Genomic DNA, 23,268 nt, shown 5'->3' with positions numbered 1-23,268 from the left:
ACATGGTTGGTTGGAGAGCAGGGTGCTGATGTAGAAAAATCAACAAATGGAGCGGATTGTATTTGATTTGAAAAAGCATTGAATCATTTTTCCATGGATTTAATTTATTGTTTCCACTTTTCTTGTCATTTTTAATATTAGTATTGTGTATCCCTCTTTAAAAGGTTTCCTTGATGCAAATGCCTTGCTATTTTCTCTTAGATATCAGTATATTAGATGAGACCATTTTAGTACACATCGTTTTTTTTTTTTGTCTTTTTAACATTATGCAATGTTAATTTAATCTGAAAAACAGCTGTGGCACATTATCAGAGCTGTTGATGGGCTGTAATGATCTCATTCGAGAAAAGAGACCAAAAGGGTCTGGCTGCAGCTGGCGCTTGCACTCTCAGACGTGCATTCTTAGGCTTGCACTCTCAGACACTTGCACTTCCGCTAGCGACGTCACTTGCAGTCTTTTTTATTTTTTATTTTGTTCTATTTATTGATTACTTTTTGTTTGAATCTCTCAACATTTTACAACAGTAGCCAGGTGGTGAAGACAAGAAAAAAGAAACTAAATTACGAAGTCACTTGCAATCGCCACTTGCACTCTCCGATACCTGCGACGTCACTTGCAATCGACACAAATCGTGCGTGTTGCCAATGGAGACAAGACGCTGTGGTGGTGATTTAATGATTATTTATTTTATTTATTTATTTAGTCATTTATTAGAGGCTTTTATACAAAGCGACTTACAAATGAGGACAACAGAAGCAATCAATTGTAGTATTAAAACAACTAAAAACAGATCCAAAACTAAAAGCTAAAACTTTATAAATACTACCTATACACATTTTAAAAATAAAGAGATTAAATAAAAATGACAAATGCATACAACAAAATTTCAAAACTTAACATTTAAAAGAAAAACAAAAAATAAAGCTAAAAACAATTCAAAATATTAAAGAACATGTTAAGTTTATGTTTTTCTACAGGAGGAAAACGCTTAACGAGAGACTTTGTGCATTGCGTTCATATTCTGCTGTTCTGTGGTGACGGATTTGCGGGTCTTGTCTTTTTCTTGCAGGACCCTGTAGGTTACGGTACTAAATTAGTTGTAATCGTTTAATCACCACCACAGCGTCTTGTCTCCATTGGCAACATGCACGATTTGTGTCGATTGCAAGTGACGTCGCATGTATCGGAGAGTGCAAGTGGCGATTGCAAGTGACTTCGTAATTTAGTTTCTTTTTTCTTGTCTTCACCACCTGGCTATACTGTTGTAAAATGTTGAGAGATTCAAACAAAAAGTAATCAATAAATAGAACAAAATAAAAAATAATAAAGACTGCAAGTGACGTCGCTAGCGGAAGTGCAAGTGTCTGAGAGTGCAAGCCTGAGAATGCACGTCTGAGAGTGCAAGCGCCAGCTGCAGCCAGACCCTTCTCAAAGAGACCGGTCTTGGACTGCCAGAGCAGCTGTTTGGAGTTTGATCCTGCTGATGTGCAACAACCTGTAACCTGCCCCGACAGCCTGATTTTTAAATGTAATATAACATTTCATAATAGTACTGTTTTTATTGGATCACTTAAATACAGCATTGGTGAAAACATTTAATTAAAACATTTCAAAATCTTGAATTTTAGTGTATATTTGTAATACTGATCTATTAAGCATTATATATTGTTTGTTGATGTCATTAATATGCATTTTATACAGGGGAGTGTACATAATGTAACAAAATTAACATAGCATGAAATTAAATGATTCAATTATTTTAGAATATGTTACATTAGAAATCTAAGTTTATCAATAACATTTTGGCTGACTCTAACGCTTTATGAATGATATCTTAAGCTAAACTTGCAACACTACTTAAATATGACCCATTTTTGCATATTTTGTCTAATTCTCTGGCAACCAGGTTACAAAATTGTGAATGTCTTAAAGGGGTCATATGATGCTGCTAAAAAGAACATTATTTTGTGTATCTGGTGTAATGAAATGTGTTTATGCGGTTTAAGGTTCAAAAAACACATTATTTTCCACATACTGTACATTATTGTTTCTCCTCTATGCCCCGCCTTTCTGAAACACATCGATTTTTACAAAGCTCATCGGTCTGAAAAGCGAGGTGTGCTCTGATTGGCCAGCTATCCAGTGCGTTGTGATTGGCCGAATACCTCAAGCGTGTGACGGAAATGTTACGCCTCTTGTGATACCTTGTTCCGGCCATCCTCGGCACCTTCTATTACCTGTGGCAGGACAGCAAACCTTCCTCCTCCTCCTCGTCGTCGGGCTCCCAGCTGAAGAACCACGGGCAGAAAGGGAGGCTGGAGGAGCGCACTCTTCCTCTGATCGTGAGTGGTGGTGATGATGATGATGATGATGACGATGGGCTGCATGCTGATCACTGCTGTAATGCATGCGTTTATCTGTGTTTCTGTGATCATGTCTGGAGCTGATGTATGGAGCTAGTGTGTGTGTGTGTGTGTGTGTGTGTCAGGTGCATGTAAGAGGCTTTTCCTTAATCCAGCTGCAGGTGTGTGTGTGTGTGTGTGTGTGTGTGTTTGTGTTTGTGTGATCCATGTGTTTTCTTTGTTAGGATTTAACCTACTCTAAACTGTTCAGGCTATCAATAACATCCTGTGTCCCTTATCAGTAATCCAACAGAAATGTAATCAGACATATGCTCTGGATTCACAGTGGGATTCAAATTAAAATTTGGAACTAGTTCTAACAGTATTTGTATTCTAGATGCCAACATTCCAAAAACTAGATATTTTAGAACATAAAATTCACAGTATTTAGATTATTGGGGGGAAATGTTCAAACTTAACCCTGTATAGCCTGACATATGAAATAATAGTCAGAATATGTGAGGAAAAAACAGTTCAGTTTTATTTAGAAGTACAAACTGAGTAAAAATACGCAAGTTGGTGCAAATGCAGATATTTATGTGACCAAAAAGTACGATGAAATTCTGATAGCTTGTAAATCAGTGAGATCTTTATAACAGTACAGCAGATACGTACATAAAATGATATATCAGTCGTCACTCTATAGAATATTTCTTAGTCAGATTCAAAACATATAGTACAATGCAATGCAATGATGATTGAGAGATGAACAAATAAATGTTTCTCAAAAGCCTGATGATCATATTTGAGACTCACATCTGAACAAGATTTTTCTAAAAAATTATGTCAAGTAAAAAAATGTGCATCTTGAAATATTACTAACAACATGAAAAGTTATTCTTATGTTTACTTTATAAAAATCAGTAAAAATTTGACGAGCTGAAGGTGTACGTTTGTACAATTATACTAAAAGAGCTTTTACTAGAGAAAAAAAGTCTAAACTAGATTTTTCTAAAAAATTATGTCAAGTAAAAAAATGTGCATCTTGAAATATTACTAACAACATGAAAAGTTATTCTTATGTTTACTTTATAAAAATCAGTAAAAATTTGACGAGCTGATCAGACGACAGAAGGCATGGAGTAGATTGTGTGTGATCATGTTATTAGAAATTTTCCTATCAAATATGATACAGTAGGATACAATTAATTAATATAAAATACTGTCAAATCTGACTGAAGATATAAACGGTGTTGATATTCTTGAGAAAACTCTGCTTTATTCATTTTCAAATGCGTAACTCAGATTCATACTGACTAATTTAAATTGACAAAACTAGGCTGACTGAGTCGAATCATTATGATTTTGCAGATATTTTCCAGGCGATCTGAGTCATCTGTGCTCTACAGCTGTTTGTTGTTTGTTTTGCTTCTCACAGTTTGACTCCACATTCATCAGGTAGAGAGCAAACGCTCCGGTTTTACTCCTCAGACGTCTGCTGGCTTCCAAAAAGAATGCGTAATATGCAAAGTTTGTGATTTTTGTTGAAATGATTCTACACAGGCAGAAATATCACAGAATCAATGCATGCATGTGAGCACTGGAAGAATCAAGATCAAACATCAGGAGAGGCTGTGCTGCGTCCCTGAACTGTGTCCTGAGCTCCATGGCAACCGAGCATCACTCTGTAAAGCACAGGAGACACGTGACGCCACCAGTGTCACCAAAACCACATCGCTATGTGTTGATCAATGCTTTTATTAAATCCTGTTATCCTGGAGCCTCGGACAAAATGATCTACAGCAGAAAAAAACTATCAGTAGTTTATCATCAGTTAACACATGTATTTTCACCACTGGTTTCATAATAATTACAGGTCATTCTTAGGTAAGATGGACTGTTTAATGGCTATTTCCACTACACTGATCTCTATAATATCACATTTAGTGAGTGGGATGGCTAATATATATATTTCTATATATTATATATATTTATATTGGCTAATGCAATTTAATAACAGCAACTGTGATGTACAGATATGTGCTGAAATTGAATGAAAATGTTTTCATATGATATTTACAAAAAAAAAACGTTTTGAATTATTCAATATTTGACAAAATAATAATAATAATAATAATTAGTAGTAGTAGTAAACAAAAATATTACTATGTTTTACAGTAAAATTAAAAATGGATCATTTAAGAAAAATGATATAATAATTTTAGAAGTAGTAGTAATAATAATCATTTTATTTTACATTAAAACAATAACATTAAAATACTAATATGTATGTCTCTTTTAACTGATTCGTTTTCAAATATTAAACCATCAAACTTTTATTTTGACTGAAAACTGCAGGAAGCCTTTTTTTATTTATATTTATATAGTTCACTGACTATAGTATGGAAGGCCATTTCTGCCACAGGATAACAAATGAAACAAGGTTTCAAAACTTTTTTTATCTCACATTTCAGACTTTTTTTCTTCCAATTCTGAGATATAGGAATTGTGAGATATAAAGTCAGAATTGCAAGATATACTGTAGCATTATTTTTTTTTATCCCATGGCAGAAACAAGCTTCCATACTATAGTCAGTGAATAGTGGATTACTGTAAAGCCTGCAGTTTTATAGCAGAGAAAATCTGTAAGGTGATGGCATTTGGTATAACTTTCACATCTGAGGCATGTGTCCGTATCTGAAAAAAGCGTCTGTACTGTTGCATTACTATAGGATATTGGTAGATTTTGCAACCGACTCGAGAAAGCGCTAACGCTACCGTCAGTGAATGCTGATCACCTTAAAATGCTCAACTATTAGAGCCTTGCTCAGTCACATCAGTCCATCACTAATAAGCATTCAGCAGTGCTGGTCTTGTCCTCATAATAGGCATTAGCTGACCGCTGTGAAGTGATAGTAATTCTCTACTTTAGCTCCAGTAATCCCGCTATCCATTAGCCTGCTTTGATATCTGATCTACCCTTGTATTTGTGCCTCTGCCTGTAAAAGAAGATGAAATGATTGTCCGCTCTGCCATGAGCCCTTTCACTCTATTAATGACAGAAGTCCTGAAAGAAAAGGATAGCCTATGTGTGTAGGGATAAATTGGGTGCTTTATCACAGCAGCAATCCATGCTTATCACGGAGCATCGTTGCACAGCGCATTTATTTATTTGCCCTGAGCCAATAGCAGATCCTGCCTTTACTGAGGCCTGTTCGCAGCACATCAGTCTCGGCTAATGTTCTTTTATGAGGGGAACAAATACTGAAATATCAGCGCAAGCATCTCTCTCTCATGCTCTGTTTTGATCTGTTTAGGAAGTGTTACAGATGCACAAAGTGAATTTATTTGATGTGGCTTTTTTGGCAAAGCGGAGTGAGCAATATTTGCACATTTTTCCCCTGCATCATTTGCATGTTGCTCCCAAGCAACATTATGTTAGTGCTGTTCTGCTAATGGCCTGGTTTGATTTTGTTGTACTTGTCCATTTGATGCATGTAAACAGCCAGCTGCTTGGACACACACGGCACAAACCAGATGTCTCATATCAGGGATGACTCGACTGAGGGCTTGATCGCTTGTTGTGTTGGTATACAATAAATCAAATTAGTGAGCATATTAACTTCTTTGTACAAATGACCTACAGAATCAATCAAGTAGTGCTGGGCGGTATGACCAGAAATTTATATCACGGTATTTACGGTATTTTTTTTTCATACATGACTGGGTGTTAACCATATTTTCTACTGATTGAGAGAGGAAATACTGCAGTATATTGACTTATTGACAGCTATTGACTGTTCAAATGCGGAGTTTTGCGCTGTGTATAGTATTGCGTCGTGTGTGTGTGTGTGTGTGCGTGAGAGAGAGACACATCACATCACATCACAGTGGAGTCAACTTTCTTAATCGCGGCTTGTGTACTGCAAATACATACGAGCATCATCACTGTGTCTGTCACGCGACTGTTCCACTTTCGGGCTTGAACTGATGGTAAAACTAAGGACATTATGTACTGTCTTTACATTTATGTTGAAAGCTGAAGCTCGCGATTATGGAAAGGGACGTTACATTTCCGATGCGTGCTTGCAGTGTTCGGCCAATCACAATGCACTGGGTCAGCTGGCCAATCAGAGCAGACTGTGCTTGTCGGAAATGTCAACATATTCTGTTACACCAAATACACAAAATAATGATCTTTAAAATAGCATCATATGACCCCTTTAATACCCATTTTAACTAATAATAAAAAAGCATCAATCCAACTAACCCAGTTTGCCTGTACAACTTGAAAAACTCAATATAGTGATAAAACTGCACTGAAATGCATATTCTTACAAGTTAAAAGTGAAAAACTTTTCTTTTCTTCACCCCAAAATGAAAGTCAGTCAGTCATTATTTTCTCACCCCAGTGTTGTTCTAATGCCACACGTGACCACACAAAAGGACACATTTTTAAAAAACATCATCCATATAAGTGAACAGTGACCAGCTTCAAAAAGAGTGCAAACTGAATGCAATGACTGAATTTTCATTTTTAGGTGAACTATCCCTTTCAGAACAACAAACCACTAAACAATAATCAAGTCTTTGGTTGTTTTGTTCAGCACTAGTTACTTGATCTAAGAATACTTTTTATAGTGCACTGAAAAATGGTTTTGTGGCTCAAGTCGCCTCTTCCCAGCATTCACCAGTGCATGATTTATTATGAAAATGGTTGCATTGTTTGACAGTTTCGTTTACATTTGCTCTTGATTTTGTTGTCGTATTTAGTAACGTATTGTTCTGTAATGTGTTTGTTTCGCTGCTGAAAATCTTTTTTTTTTGTATCTCAGTTGATTGTTACCCTTGTCATGTTTCATGCATCCAGTGTTGAGGTCTGTGTGTGGAATTTTTTGTTTTGTTTTGTTTTTGTCTCATGAGTATTATGTGATGAATGTGCATGTAAAAAAGCAAGCATTTCTCATAGAACATAACTTCTATATGCACTTCTATATCAGGCTGAGAAAATACAGAACAATGTAAAGTTATTTAAATGTTTTTTTTTTCCGATCGCACAACTTTAATTAATAAACATTAACTAACAATGAGCAATGTTTATTCATCTTTGAAAGCGGTGGTTAAAAATACAGCTGTTCATTGTTAGTTCATGTCAGCTATCCATTAAATAATATTTACAGATACAACTTTAGATTATAATAATGTTTTAGTCAATGTTGAAGTTAACATCAAATAAGTTTAATAAATGCTTTAGAAGTCATTTACAGTACAGTAGTTATCTAATGTTAACAAACGGAACCTTATTGTATAGTATTAACAAAATTTTACTTGATCAAAATAAGCCAAATGGCAAATTTTAGATCATGGCAATTGAAGGTTTTCAGTTCATTCAAGACACTGTGCACACATACTGATTTTTATAAAGTGAACGTAAGAATAACTTTGATAATGTTAGTAATATTTCAAGATGAATTCTTACTGGACTGAAGCAGCTTTGCTTTAATTACTTGATAAAATCATGTTCAAATGTGAGTCTCAAATCTGATCATCAGGATCTTTTGAGGAGCGTTTATTTGTTCATCTCTCAATCATTACTATATTGCATTTCATTATATGTTTGGATCATCAAACTAAGCATTTAAATCTCATCATATTACTAAAACATATTATTGGAGATATAGAGTGACGACTGATATTTATGTCATTTTATGTAAGTATCTGCTATATTGTTATAAAGATCTTACTGATTTACATTACAAGTATCAGAGTGTCCCTGAATACAAATGAGTTTTTCTCCCCTCCATATTTTTACTATATCATATTATATGAGCCATGATGTATCTGATGTATCAAAAACAAAACATAAACATATGCAAACTTTTACATTTTGTCTAAAGGTTCAATAAACCGTTCCATTTAAAAAATATAGATGCTACTGACTATTAGTTCATATGTCAGTCTTAACAGGGTTAATAATATGGTAGTACAATTATTTTTTATTATAGTATAATATTTAATCTCAGTGAGCACTCTGCAAGTGAGACATTTATTTAACAGCATCACAAGTGGATAATCCAGTGTGTGTGTGTGTGTGTGTGTGTGTGTGTGTGTGTGTGTGTGTGTGTGTGTGTGTGTGTGTGTGTGTGTGTCTGTCAGGTAACTCATGCACCAAAGCTGGAGCAGCAGAGTCAGCTCTTGGGCCAGTTTGATGAAAAGGCTTTTCTATCCAGTAAGCAGCTGAAGGCAGGTGAGGATCCGTACAGAGAACATGCATTCAACCTGCAGGAGAGCGACCGACTTGGCAGCGAACGCGCCATCAGAGACACACGCCACTATCGGTAACATGTTGCCATTTGTTACATATTTGGGCTCATTTAATTGAGCATTCAGCTACCAATAGGAGTGTAGTACTCTAAACTCTGTTTAACATTTACCATGTGCAAATACATTCCTTATGGCTGTGCGGTGAGCTACAGTAGATTTAATATTGTCCTGCTGTGTGCTCAGCCGTGACAATGAAAGCCCTGATCCGCCCTGTGTGTTTACTGCATTCACAGATGTGCCTCCATGACCTTTGACCCTGATCTGCCGCCCACCAGCATCATCATCACTTTTCACAATGAGGCGCGCTCCACCCTGCTGCGCACTATTAAAAGGTGACAGCCTACACTGCATTGAACACACAGAGCTGTGCTGGACAGCAGCGCTTATACGCATAAAGAGAAAACTCCGTCTGATTCCACTGAAGAACCTGCAACTGCTTCCTTAAAGAGCTGGTTCTGCCTGATTTAACACAAAACAATGTATTTAGGTAGATTCAGCGATAGGGCTGCAACACGTTCTTTTTGATAATCAATTAATCTAATGATTATTATTACACGGCAGCCTGAAATACTCAATCTGATTGCTCAGTCGTGACATTCTGAGGTATGTTATGTAACGGATAATGTACATCCAGCCGGTTGTTATCGCAGAATAACCCCCGACAGGGTGATCAGAATCTTGTATCACCCTGAAGGGGGTTATTCTGAAATAACAACCGGCTGGATGTACATTATCCCGCTTATTACACAGCTACTTGCCACATAAGTAAATATAGATGATAAAAATAGATTGATTATCGATAGATTATAGATTATATAAATATATCTATAAATTAGACCTGAAATATTGATTTGAGTTGAAATATTTGAATGCAAAGCTTCCGTGAAAACAGCAGTTGCGAGCAAATGGCAAGTTCAAACTAGACAGACATTTAAGAAATATGGTGCAGTCATGCCACTTATTACACAACATTTCACCAGATAAATAATTAAGGCAATAAAAGATACTGATTTAAGATGAACTGTTTTGAATCCTTACCAGGTTGTTAGTTATCTTATAATCCATTACAGTGTACAAAACAATCATTGCAAAATTACAGCAGCTGCGTTTGTATGAAACGAGAGAGCGAGTCCACGATACCAGGATGACATAATTAAATAATTCTACACATAATATTGAATTGGGTTTTAATATTTTATTAGCTCACCAAACGCAAAGCTTCCACAAAGAAAAACTGTTCCTAGCAAGCGTATAGTGCCGAGTTCAGTTACCCGGATGAGCCTGTGTTATCCATAGATATGTATAGGGGTGTCAAACTTAATTCCTGGAGGGCCGGAGCCCTGCAGAGTTTAGATTCAACCCTAATTAAACACACCTTATCCAACTAATCAAGTCCTTCAGGCTTATTTGAAAACTACATGGTATGTGGGATTGGAACAAAACTCAGCATGGCTCCAGCCCTCCAGGAATTGAGTCTGACACCCCTGGTATAAATACATACTATACATATCTATGATGTTATCAGCTTTTTCCGGTTGTTATCGAGGAATAACATACCTCGGAATGTCACGACTGACCAATCAGAATCAAGTATTCCACAGAGCCGTGTAACAATCCGCGATGACAACCGTCGTCATTAGCAACGCAGAATAACACACGCTCTTAAGGCCAGCGCTTCTTTCACATCTCTCATATCACACCACACCACCATTCATTCAAACGCAATTGCTGTCATCTTGTGCCTCAGTTATTGGCTGTATTTACTGTAAAATGAAACGGGAGGACTTCAGCGTTAACAGTAGGCTTGCAGTAGTATTGTTAATAGTGTTTGTCTTGTTGCTAGAACAATCGTTTTGTATACTGTAATGGATTTAAGATAATAAACAGTAGGGCTGCACGATTATGACAAAAATCATAATTGTCGATTATTCCCTTGAAATTGTAATTGCGATTATTAATTACAATGATCACAATTTACATTGAATGATGTTTATACCATTGTTCGATGCAACTGCATGCCATATTTTTATATGAAAATAAACAAGCTGAAAACACTCTAACTGAAAAACCTTTAGTGCTTTTCTATAGTATTAAGCCTCAAATGTCAAATATACATCGGATTGGTTTCTTCTTTAAATTATAAAAAAAGAAAAAATGTGAATGGTATTATAATGTTATACTAAAACTAAAACAATGGGAAAACCCTTAAGATAACATGTAAAAAGAAAAAATCATATCTTAAGCACACAGAATAACATGAGTGGACTTTGAACGATTAATTGCCACTTTGAACGATTACGTAATTGTGGCATTCATAATTGTAATCGCGATTAGAAACGCGATTACATTAATTGTGCAGCCCTAATAAACAGGTACGATTTTAAAATGCTTTCATCTCAAATAACATTTTACGCCCTCATCTTTATGTAATTATTGATACGACTGTACATTATGACTTAAATGTCCATCTTGTGTGAACTTCTAGGCTCACAGCCGTTTGTTAGGACCTGTTTTCCTTTGCAGAAGCTTTGCGTTTAAAGAGCTAATAAAATATTCCAACTCAAATCAATATTTTTGTCTAATTATTTATGTTACGTATCCGGTCCATGAACTTCCGTCTGCTAGCCATCAGAGGTCACCCTTTCCATTTTCATTGACTCTCGCACTACACACTGTTGCACATCACCCCGGACTACATATCCCATCATTCATTGCACTGATTGCACACAGCCCTGATTGCACACAGCACTGATTGCACACAGCTGTTTCATATCACTCATTCACTATTTAACACCCAATCTCACTCCGTTCTGGCTGCCGAGTATTGTATAAATATGAGTATTTGCCATTGTTCGACCCTGCCTGTGTTTCTGACCTCTTCTGCTTTAAATAAAAGCTTGCACATGGATCCACACGTCTCACATCTCGTCAGCCCCGTTACAATTTACTTATGCGGCAAGTATCCGTGTAATAAGTAATGTAAGTTACAGAGCTGGTGCAAACATATCCAAATCGCTGTGATCAGCTGCTTTCTTAACTGCTGTTTTCCCACACTGTCATGTTTGTTGTGTTTATTTAGTTATTGAGAGGAAAGCACGCAGCAGATATTTACATATTCATCTAAGCGCCGATCTCAGTAAACCGTGTCGAACTTCTAATTGCTCCTAACCAAAGAATAAAAAAAGAACTTCGCCATGAGTGTATTGGGGCCTTTTCATATGGCAGCATTTTTTTTGCATTTTTGTAAAACTTTCATGTACTTGACTGGTTCGGCGTTGTTTGCTCTTCTCATAAGTGCCGTGTCTTCTTCTATTGGATTGCTTCCGGGAGGGCTAAAATACAGTCTTGCTCTACAGTCAAACTACATTACTGCAGGAGCGACTAATCGACAGCAAAAACATTTGTCAGCAATTTTTTATTGTTGCCATTGTCGATAATGTCGACTAATCATTTCGTCCCTATTCAGTGATGTTAAAGGGGTCATATGATGCGATTTCAATTTTTTCTTTCTTTTTGGAGTGTTACAAGCTCTTGGTGCATAAAGAAGATCTGTAAAGTTGCAAAGACTAAAGTCTCAAATCCAAACCGTGGACAAAGCGGAGTCCAGCCCGGGGTCGTCACATGTGGTTGCCGCAAGCCCGCCCGCCGCCACTCACTCAAGCCGGCCTCTTCTCACTCTAGGCCTCCGTGTGTGACACTGTGTTTCGTTGTAAAAGCGAAACTACTTTGTTTGCAATGCAGCGTGTAAAAAGACAGTATAAGTCATTATAATCCGTAATTATGTCCCCACTGGATGCAACAAATGCCTCGTTTATAATGGGTTTTAATGTTTTTGTCTCGTCGCTCCAGCCGGGACCAGGCATCACAATATGGTAAGGGGCGTAACATTTCAGTCACACGCTTGAGGTATTCAGCCAATCACAACGCACTGGATAGCTGGCCAATCAGAGCACACCTCGCTTTTCAAAACGATGAGCTTTGTAAAAATCGACGCGTTTCAGAAAGGCAGGGCATAGAGGAGAAACAATAATGTACAGTATGGGGAAAATAATGTGTTTTTTGAACCTTAAACTGCATAAACACATTTCATTACACCAAATACACAAAATTATGTTCTTTTTAGCAACATCATATGACCCCTTTAAATAATATCTTTGACTTAAATAAAACCAGTTAATATAGATGTTACCATTATTAGGTCACCTTGTTATTTCAGTGTATCTCAAACTGACTCTACAGTACATCAACAATGACAGTTTAAGTGTCATTTCTGTATTTTACAGTGGTGGCCAAAATGATTAGAACACTAGTATTTTCACCTGCTAAAAAATGGTTTTAAGTCAGTTATTTCTATCTTTTGCTGTAGTGTGTCAGTAGGAAATATCAGTTTACATTTCCAAACATTCATTTTGCCATTAATTGTAATAATCCATTGAGAGTTTTGTTTGCACAAGGAGTCTGACAACAGCCAGTGCTCCACACAGAGATCTGATCTCACCATCATCCAGTCCATCTGAAATGACATGAAGAAACAGCACAAACTCAGACAGACTAAATACAGAAGAACCATGGCAACGTCTCCAAGACGCTTGAAGAAACCATCCTGCAAAGCTACAAAACTGTTATACGTTTTAGGCACGTGTGTAAAAATGCTCAGTTTGTTCTGTTTCTTCATGTCACGCCTGCAGAGTTTGAGGTATCAGTCATGAGTGTAGTAACAGTGCAGGACACATTACACACTGAAGTTTAATACTTAGTGTTAGTGAGTTGAACAAACCCCAAACCCTAAGTGAGCCCTGACTAATAGTAGCTACAATAGTAGTTGCTGCATTGAGCTTATTTTTTTTTTCTGTACCACACGTTATTATATTAGCTTTATTATAGTGCATTTATCTTTTTTATCCTGTTGTTTATCCTGTTGTTTTTGTTTCAGTGTACTGATGAGAAGCCCACCTCACTTGATACAGGAAATTATTCTTGTGGATGACTTTAGCTCCAACCGTAAGTAGAGCTTCATTTCATTGCAACACACACACACACACATTTGAAAGTAGTGAATGATGACAAAGTGTTTCCTGTGTATGTATGTGCTCATATTTGATGTCTGAGGATACATTAGCTGTGGAGGTCTTTGTAAATATTGCTAATTTTCTGTACATCAGTGAGCCAAGACTAAACCCGTCCCTGCTGTTGCCACGGTAAGGAAACAAACGGCACAATCAGAAGTGTAGCTCTGCTGTTATTGATGTTGTGGAGCGTTAAAGAGAGACGTGATTTTTCCCTTTACCGAGATCATGTGTTGAGCTCAGGCGGCCCTTTATGCTCTCCTTTCTTTGGCATGAGGAACACATGCACTTCACAAAACACACACACACACACACACACACACACACACACATGTTGACAATGAGATAAGAAAGCTCTGCTGTTGCCAAAGATGCTTCAAGAGTTCAAGTCTCATTAATTTCAGGTTTCTGAACTAAAATACTGGAAGACCCTTCATGAGCCAGTTAAATTCTGGTTAGATCTGCCTGTCTAGAATGCGTTGTTATTATTGCATGCTGTTTTATAATGTACTACAACACACTGAAGTGCAATTATCATCTGCCGCTATTTGCACTAAGCCATTCTTTAAAACTAAAAAAGTCCTCTAACCTCAGACATGGCCAAAGATTAGAAGTTGTGCGTTTAATTCAAAGATAGTTCATGTAAAGTTCATGCCATTGTGTATTAATTTTATTTCAGCTAGTCAGGCTCATGTAGTCAATATCTTGAACTATATATTGCATTTTGTCATCAGAGTATATATTCAGTGCTCCTTACATCTTGATGGAGTGCAGCTCTGAGTTTATTCGGGGTTGTCGGTAGACCGGAAAGCTCTGCAATAATTTAAATGAGCTTTCAGTTTGTTGCTGAATAAACTACAATATGCGCCAGGTTTTATCTGCAATACTACGCTTGATTTATAGTGCAGATTGTAAATCTAAATGATTTAATTACTGACAAAAATGGCACATGGCAATAAAAAGGCAATAAAAATGTTAATTTATAAATATACCCTTCTTTGTTGTTAATTCATGTTAATTAATTATATTTTATACAACTTAAAATGTAAAAAAAATTTTGTTAGAAATGAACCTAGATTAACTTGTGAGATATTGTACTGGTATCGCTACAGGAACGCCCTTTCACCGTTTGTATCACTCCGCTTCCCGTATTTCTCACTGCGAGTGTCATGGTGGATGCCCAAATCCACTAAAATTAAAAAAATAATACTGTTTTTGTGTGACGGAATGTAGTTTTAAGAGTTTTTTAGGGGAGAATGTACTTGTTTAGACTTCAAATATGCGGTTTGTTAATAAAGATAGATTTCAAGAAAAAACAGAGACAAGGCATCATTTGGGTAATCGTATTTTTTGCATTTTATTGTGTTTCAAGTAGAATATACACAAGTGGAAAAATGGAAAAACCCCGCTCAGCTTGGAAAAAAAACCCCGCTCTGCTTGAAAAAAAAAAAAAACGAGATACGGGAACGAGTACTGCATCTGCTAGATGCATATGGGAAAAAAGCCTTTTTCTCCTGAACTAAAGCCTTTTTCATTCACGCAGTGAAACTGCACGGCCAGTGGTTCGTGCAGTGTATTAAAAAACGTACGAACCAATGGTTAGGCAGCGGAGCTGCATGAGCCTATGGCGACGCCGACGAAGCCCGCCAAGCCTGCCAAAGCCCGCCAGAATGGGAGGGGCGTCTGGCTATATAACCGGGCGTTCGCCACAGGATTCTCAGGTTACTTCGACTAAAGCGACGACTGAGTCGTGCAGCTACATAGCACGGCTAGCAGCGCAGTACTCGTTCCCGTATCTCAGGGAACCGAGGTTACGTTAGTAACCGAATATGTTCCCTTTCGATACTACACTCGTACTGCGTCTACTAGACGCATATGGGAACACAGTACAATCACGCCGTGCTAATGTAGTGGAATGACTAAAGGTATAAAACTTCCATAAGCAACCAATGCCCATAGAGAAGTTAACAATAACCCAAGGCTAAGACGGGCTGAGCTTCCCGAGGTCACACCCGGCCTGGTTAATCGTTCCAGAGTACTCCTTTAACTTAGACACCCAGGGGTTGAGAGCTAAGAGGTGAAACAATGCCAGAGAACTTGAGCGTGATACAGCCAAGGGCTCTCTGCCAGATCTGTTTACGCAGTGCATGTCACTTCAAGCGGAAAGGACACTGGCCTGCGAAGCTGGGACTTCCAGGTTATAAAACCTTGCGAATGTGGACGGCGAGGCCCAGCCGGCCGCCTCACAAATATCCGCAATGGACACACCACTGGACCATGCCCAAGACGAGGCGATGCCTCTAGTCGAGTGGGCCCGTACTCCAATGGGGCATTGGACCAAGGAAGAATATATACGGGATGCAGGCATGGCATGGGATAAATGTGTTGGGATTTGCACAGACGGGGCCCGTTCAATGACTGGGAGGATTAGCGGTCTTGTCACTCGTGTCCAGAATTTAACCCCTTTAGCCAAGTGGACCCACTGTATGATTCATCGTGAATCTCTCGCATCAAAACAAATGCCTGAGTCTCTTGAGGCCGTTTTAAAGCAGGCAGTGCAAATTGTCAATTTCATTAAAGCACGGCCATTAAATGCACGCTTGTTTTCCTTGCTTTGTCAGGAAATGGGAGCCGAACACGAGCAGCTCCTTTTTCACACTGAGGTTCGCTGGCTCTCCAGAGGTCGGGTTTTACATCGCCTCTACGAATTGCGTTCAGAGGTGAAGACATTTCTTGTTAATGTGAAGTCTGACCTTGCGCGGTACCTGGATGACCCCCTGTGGTTAGCGCAGTTGTCGTACCTTGTAGACATTTTCGACAGGTTGAATTCGCTGAACACATCGATGCAAGGGAGAGATGCCAACATCTTGCTCCTTTCAGACAAAGTCAGTGCATTCGTTGGCAAACTGGATCTTTGGCGTGATCGGCTGATTAATAAAAATGTTGACATGTTTCCCAACTTCGCCGAGTTTATGCAAGAGACAGGGATAAATATCTCTCCTTTGATTAACACAGTCGCTCAACATGTTGAGGGACTAAAACAACAATTCGGCCGTTATTTCACTGAGGATTCAGTTCATTTGCTTGGGTCAGAGATCCCTTCAGTTGCCCAGGAAAAGACCTTCCAGTTGACATGGGGGAGCAGTTAGTCGAATTAAAGAGCAACACTAGATTGCGACACCTCTACAGCTCTTCCTCTCTGCCGTCATTTTGGTTGAGCGTGATGCCTAAATATACTCAGTTATCTGACGCCGCCGTAAAATTACTTGCGACTTGTGCGAGGCCGGGTTTTAATATTGACGGCTTTGAAAACAAAGTACCAAAATCGGCTCCAGGTGGAGGATGACCTGAGGCTTGCGCTGTCCAACATTGAACCGCGAATTGCACTTCTTTGTAAAAAGAAGCAAGCACAGGTATCCCACTGATTGATGTAACGATGCCATTGCTAATTAGACGCAGACGCGCCCTGCGTCCCAATTTGCAAAATTGTAATACAACGAGTTCCAAAAGGTTGAGAACCTCTGCTCTATAGTGGTTAAACATGAGATATAATTCATTTTGGGTAAATCTAACAGGCAGTCTTTGGTTTCATTAATCTATTATTTGTTCCAGAGCAAATAGTTTTGGCTGAGGGCGAAATATCATCACGTTATATTTTATGTAACTTTAATGCAGTATTTCAAAGCACTGACTTTGTACTTTTGACTGAATTGTCTAGCAACTTTTATGATGGCTGTAGTTGTTGTTTATTATTCAATAAATACTATATTATATTCATAGTAGTATTTAGTATTGGGAAACAGTGTGTGTGTGTGTGTGTGTGTGTGTGTGCGTGATGGTGATTTTTGTGTCATTGTTCTGCCATTAGATGGTGACAAGAGACTGTTTTACGAGTCAGCAGTAAAGACTTTTATATTGACAGAGACTGAAACGAAAGTTCTTTTTGCTTTCAATAACAGCTTGTAAGATGCAGTTAACAAATGCACTGAGCAGCATTGTCATCACCCTTAACAGATGAAACAGAGAGCTTTTAATACAGTAATACAATAAGCTTTTAATGAAGCAACTCAACGTTTCTTCGTTACTAGTTCTAAAGTGACGTTTTCTAATTAGTAATGGAGGCTTGAGCTTAGCTGTTAAACTGTCAAACATATATATATAAAATGAAAGCTCTTGATGAGCTCTTTCTACTGCCAAAAGGATACAAGTGAATTCAATTCAATTTGGAGCTAAGAGACTTAACACTGACCATACTAAACCAACTGGTGCCAAAAATGTTTAACTGCACTTATGCCCTTTTGGCATTGAGAAATGTAATGATGTTTTACTATACTTCAGCTAATTATATGTAAGTGTGAACTCGTGAATTGTGGGTAGGGCTGCCCTTCACTAAAGATATTTCTGATCAACTAATATTTGTTAATGTAAAGCGATTAGTCGACTAATTGCACGTTTATATTAATAAACCATACAATTCATAATAATGAGCCTTTAATTGCCTATAGCCTATCAGTGCTCAAGCGCACACATACAGCTTGCCACAGTGCACCAAAATAATGATTATGAATGCATCAGGGGGAAAAAAACAGCAAGAAGACTGCCTTAACATTATAATAATTAATTGATAAACTAGTGAGACTGACTCGTCATCTCCACAGTGGACATGCACGTTTCATACAGATTACATAATCTGTAAATATTTGTTTTCCATTTGAATTGGTTCATTTAAAAGTAGACATTTTGCTTTCTATGTCTACTTTTCATGTCTGTGAGGCAAGCACGGAGTTTCGGTTCTTTTTTTCGGTGCTCAAGTTCACAGAGACTGAGAGGGCAGAAAGCACACCCTGTTTCTTTCATCATTTTACAAAAGCACAACGTTTTGTAGTTATTGTGAGTAGACCTTTTACAGATTCGAAAGATGCATTACTCTTATCTGTATGACCAAACATGATGGGGTATTTTAAGTTAAATGCAAATAATCACAACACCGTTCTCTAAGTTAACTGTCATGCATTTAGTGCGCTGCTATTCAGCTTCCACACTCCACACAAACACTTGAATAGCATGAATAGCATTTTTTTTGGTCCCTGCAACTAAGCGACTAATAAAAATTTGATCGACTGAGCCTCTTCTCGTCGACTCTTACTGTGGGTAAAGCCTGTGGATAGCACATCAATCAAAATGGCTGACACCACATGTTTTTAACTGCTGAAGATGTATTGTTAAGCTTATTTCATGACAAAGATCTGGACAGTGTACATGCAGCTATTGAGTCCAGATGAGTACTACACTCTTGTAAGGAAAAAATGTAGATTTTTTTTTTCTGAATAGTGTAAATAGTGAAAATAGTGTTCAATGTATAACAAGTATACTGTCATCCATACACATTTTTATTATAATAGATTGAATTCAGTACACAAAATCATTACTAGCCAATATGCTAGTAATATGCATGCTAATAAGCAGCTAGTTAATAGTGAGAATTGGTCCCTAAACTGAAGTGTTACCTATTTTTCTTTTGTTTTGATTGTTTTTATTTTAAAAGTGCTTATTTTGGTTTTGCATTTTTATGATTTAATTAATTACAAGCTTTTTGTCAATTCAACAACCTCATTGTGAAGTGTAAAGCCTGGTGAATCTGTTACATTAATGAAATATTTGCAATTTAAATGAAAAATACTATGCATACAAAGGAATTACTCTGGACTGCCATTAATGAAGCCAAACCAATAACAGCTCCATGCAGCAGATGGGATATGTTGTTCATGGAGGATTAGCTTTAACCAGCCATCCTGATCAGGTTGTTGTGTGTCTTTGTGAATGAGCTTGTTTATTCATTGTAATTACTGCTAACGAATGAATGAATGAGCCGCAGAGGTGCCAGCTCGCAGTGGTCCCGACAGGGTTCACTGTAGCAGCGTTTCTGGACAGTCCGGCATGTAAACCTGCAGATGAGCTTCAGTGTTCTGAAGGGTAAAGCAGGATTTCCACTGCACCTTTAAATCCTGTTAACACTCATCTTAACACGTCTCTGCTTTTATCAGCAGGACCATGTGACCATCTCATTGGACACATGCAGATAATCACAAACACAGAATTCTTGCTTTTTCTCACTGTATCTCATTGCCTTTTTGTGCTGTTGGTTAAGATAAGTATTGCTACTGCTAATATTTAGAGTTAGTGATTTAAATGTCTTATTTTAACAGTATTAAACTCAAGCATGTAACTCATTCCTCACTATTGGGTCAGTCCTTCTTAAGTGGTCCAGTGGAGATTGCTTAAACATTTGGTATTTCTTGGCATCGTCTTTGTCAAAACTCAAAGATCTTCACTACAACCCACCAAATACAAGTTTGGTTTAACTTTTTTTTAGGAATAGCATGCAGTTTTCCATCCGTGTTTGATTTTAAACAGTGCAGCTCTGTTATGCACTCTGTATTGCCATAAAAATTAAAGGAACATTTTAGGAGATTCATTCAATTTCTCATCATTAGATCACTCATTTCAGAAATAACTGTTCTGAAATATCACTTCTTATCAGTTATGTACATTAGGGTTTTATGTTTCATCTTCTGTTGTTAAATGAATGTTAAATGTTATTGCATTGTTTTAGTGTGATTTGTGCTACCGTGATGGTGTTCTGTGTCTGTGTGTATGACACTGTGTATCTTCTATATATATTAGTATTTACCTCAGCTTGTGGAAAAGCATGTGGCTTGGTGGTCAGTATATGTTAAAGGGATAGTTCACCCAAAAATGAAAATGTGATGTTTATCTGCTTACCCCCAGGGCATCCAAGATGTAGGTGACTTTGTTTCTTCAGTAGAACACAAACGGAGATTTTTAACACAAACCGTTGCAGTCTGTCAGTCATATAATGGAAGTGAATGGGAATCATGGCTTTGAGAGTCATAAAACATACACAAACAAAACCAAATTAAACCCTGTGGCTCGTGACGATACATTGATATGTAAAGACACGAAACGATCGATCTGTGCAAGAAACTGAACAGTATTTATATCGTTTTTTTACCTCTGATGCACTGCAATGTCCGAACTGTTCGAACTGTCCTGAGCGGCGGCGGGTCCTCCTGAGCGCGTTCTCAACAGCAGGCGCGTGAGGCGTCTTCTTCTTCTTCTTGCTTTGCGGCAGAACGCAGACTTATAAGTGCATTACCGCCACCTATCTCTCAAATGGACCATTGACACTCTATCTACAATGGTGTGTCAATGGTCCATGTGAAAGGATTTTTTTTTGTTTTTGTAAATTACAACAGTTGTAAACTGTAAGATTTACAGGTTGCAAGTTGTTTACTTTTTTACTGTATAACAGATACCAGTTTTATTTTGTAAAAACAGCTGGGTTTGTTTAACAGTGTGTGGTTAAAAATGTAATGAATTATTAAATTGTTAAACTTTTATTAATTCAATTGTTTAGACATCCTTTTTGATTATTACAAATCTAATCAAACCATTTAAACAGAATCCAGAAACTTTCAAACAGAAAACACTGACTTTTGCCCTGAGTAAGCAGTCACCTAGCAACCACCCAGAAAACACTGGCAACCTAAAAAGCAACATGCTAAAAACAGTCAGAACACCTTAGCAACCGCATAGCCACATCCTGGCATCCAGCCACATGACCCAGCACTGAGGAGTTGGACCGATTGAAGCAGAAAATTGATTGTGATGCTGGAGATCCCTTTGTTATTAACACTGAATACACATTTCACACATTCCATTTCCTCCTTTAAAACAAATCACAACAACAGTCCACACACACACACACATGAGACACATGCTAGTTGACAGCAAAGTGTGAATCACGCTGACATCTGCCATGAGAGTGAGTGTGACTTGACTTTTGTCCTGACGGTAATCTGTGCTTTATCCTCCCCTTCACCATCTGCCACGCTTCCTCTGTGGCTTCATTCTCCAATACGTGCAAACACACACACACACACACACAAACAAACACACACGTTTACTTAGCTATCTAAATGGGGACATTCCATAGGCGTAATGGTTTTTCTACTGTACAGACCGTATATTCTGTTGCCCTACACCAACCCTACACCTAAACCTACCCCTTACAGGAGACTTTCTGCATTTTTACAATTAAAAAAAAACTTTGTTTACTTTATTTTTATACCAGTTTTCCAAATTAGGACGTCCCCAAAGGGGGGTTTTTGGAGATTTTGTCAGGTTTAGCTCACTTTTGGGTACAAATGTGTCTCCAAAATATGGTTAAGTAGGTATACACACACACACATATTCTATATATTCATATCAAAAGAACTGCCTGTATAGGGATTGCAATTCTGCTTCTGATTCCACATAAAAATTCTCTTTACTTAATGATTGCATAAGTATATTTCTACCTGATTTAACCCATAAAAATGAGTTTTGTTGTATATGTTCAGAGCTAGGTTATTACAGTTTTTCTCGATTGCTAACACACTATAACTGATTCATTTGGCCCAATTTTCCAAACCATTAATACAGTTCTCGAAACAAAGACACGTTTCTCAAAACTTTTAACACATTTCACCTGTTTGCACACTCGTTCCAATTTGCTCAGTGTTTTCCGCAGTGTTACTCTACACAAAAACACCATTTTGCACAGGTTTAACCATGTTCTCATTCAGAAAACACAAACACACAATATAATTAACTCAAGCATCAAAAAATGAACTCAAACAGCACACATTTATCCATGTGTGAACATTCAGTAGCAAAACTGATGACACACAGGTCAGAATCTCAGGATGATATGAACAAGAGCACAAGTGATTATGAGTTTTAGAAAATTAATCCTGGTAGTGGGAGACAAAGAGGAATAGGAGGGGAAAATAAAAACGAAGGGGATGAGGTCAAAGGTAATTTGTTCCTGATGAAATACAAAGCACTATAGTTGAGCATGATCTTCTGCATGGACTGAGCATGAGGGAAGCTGGCCTACAGCTTAGTGCTGGGCGGTATACCGGTTCATACCGAATACCGGTGTTTATTTTTGTTATGAAATGAATTTTTAAAATACCGCAATACCGCGTATGTCGCTTAAACAACATTCGGAACGCGACACTGTTTGAAAGGGGTCCCTTTTCACTGTTGCATTGCGGTGAGGGAACAGCTGTATGTGTTACTAAGTGTGAAAGTTCCGAAACTGAAGCTGTAGAACTAATAGAACATGATGACACAGAAGAACTCATCCACAATATCCACACTGACCGCCACAAATATCCACCGCCCTTTTAGCGGCTTTTTCCCATAGAATATTCATACTGACAAACCTAGCGACTTTTTTGGATAAAACTTAGCTATGATTCAGTTGGAAGATTTCGCCAGTGCTGAATTTTTAAAAATACCGTGATATAAATTTTTGGTCATACCGCCCAGCACTACTACAGCTCATCTACAGGGTTTCAATACTACTTACACAATACACTTTTGTGTATTATATAATTACAGTACATAGTAGCAGTACTTCAGATGAGAGAACTTTCATTATTCTATGTACAGTAAATACTGTAGC

At 37.7% G+C, this 23,268-nt stretch overlaps 1 protein-coding gene across 1 annotated transcript in view; it reads left to right on the top strand.

Annotated features, from left to right (window-relative positions):
- Positions 1 to 2,205: 2,205 nt before the first annotated feature.
- The window catches only part of galnt16 (UDP-N-acetyl-alpha-D-galactosamine:polypeptide N-acetylgalactosaminyltransferase 16), a gene marked incomplete at its 5' end in the record, with an annotated part of 54,255 nt that continues 33,192 nt past the window's right edge, over positions 2,206 to 23,268 (top strand). The window contains 4 exons of the mRNA XM_016485329.1: positions 2,206 to 2,343; positions 8,500 to 8,681; positions 8,901 to 8,999; positions 13,601 to 13,668. Of these exons, the coding sequence (XP_016340815.1) occupies positions 2,206 to 2,343; positions 8,500 to 8,681; positions 8,901 to 8,999; positions 13,601 to 13,668 (487 nt within the window). The remainder of the gene's footprint in view (positions 2,344 to 8,499; positions 8,682 to 8,900; positions 9,000 to 13,600; positions 13,669 to 23,268) is intronic.

This window comes from Sinocyclocheilus anshuiensis, unplaced genomic scaffold, assembly GCF_001515605.1.
Source record: "Sinocyclocheilus anshuiensis isolate Anshui unplaced genomic scaffold, SAMN03320099.WGS_v1.1 scaffold197, whole genome shotgun sequence".
NCBI classification, from domain to species: Eukaryota; Metazoa; Chordata; class Actinopteri; order Cypriniformes; family Cyprinidae; genus Sinocyclocheilus; species Sinocyclocheilus anshuiensis.
Note: the sequence above shows the minus strand (reverse complement) of the source record. Positions and strands in the feature narration are given on the sequence as shown.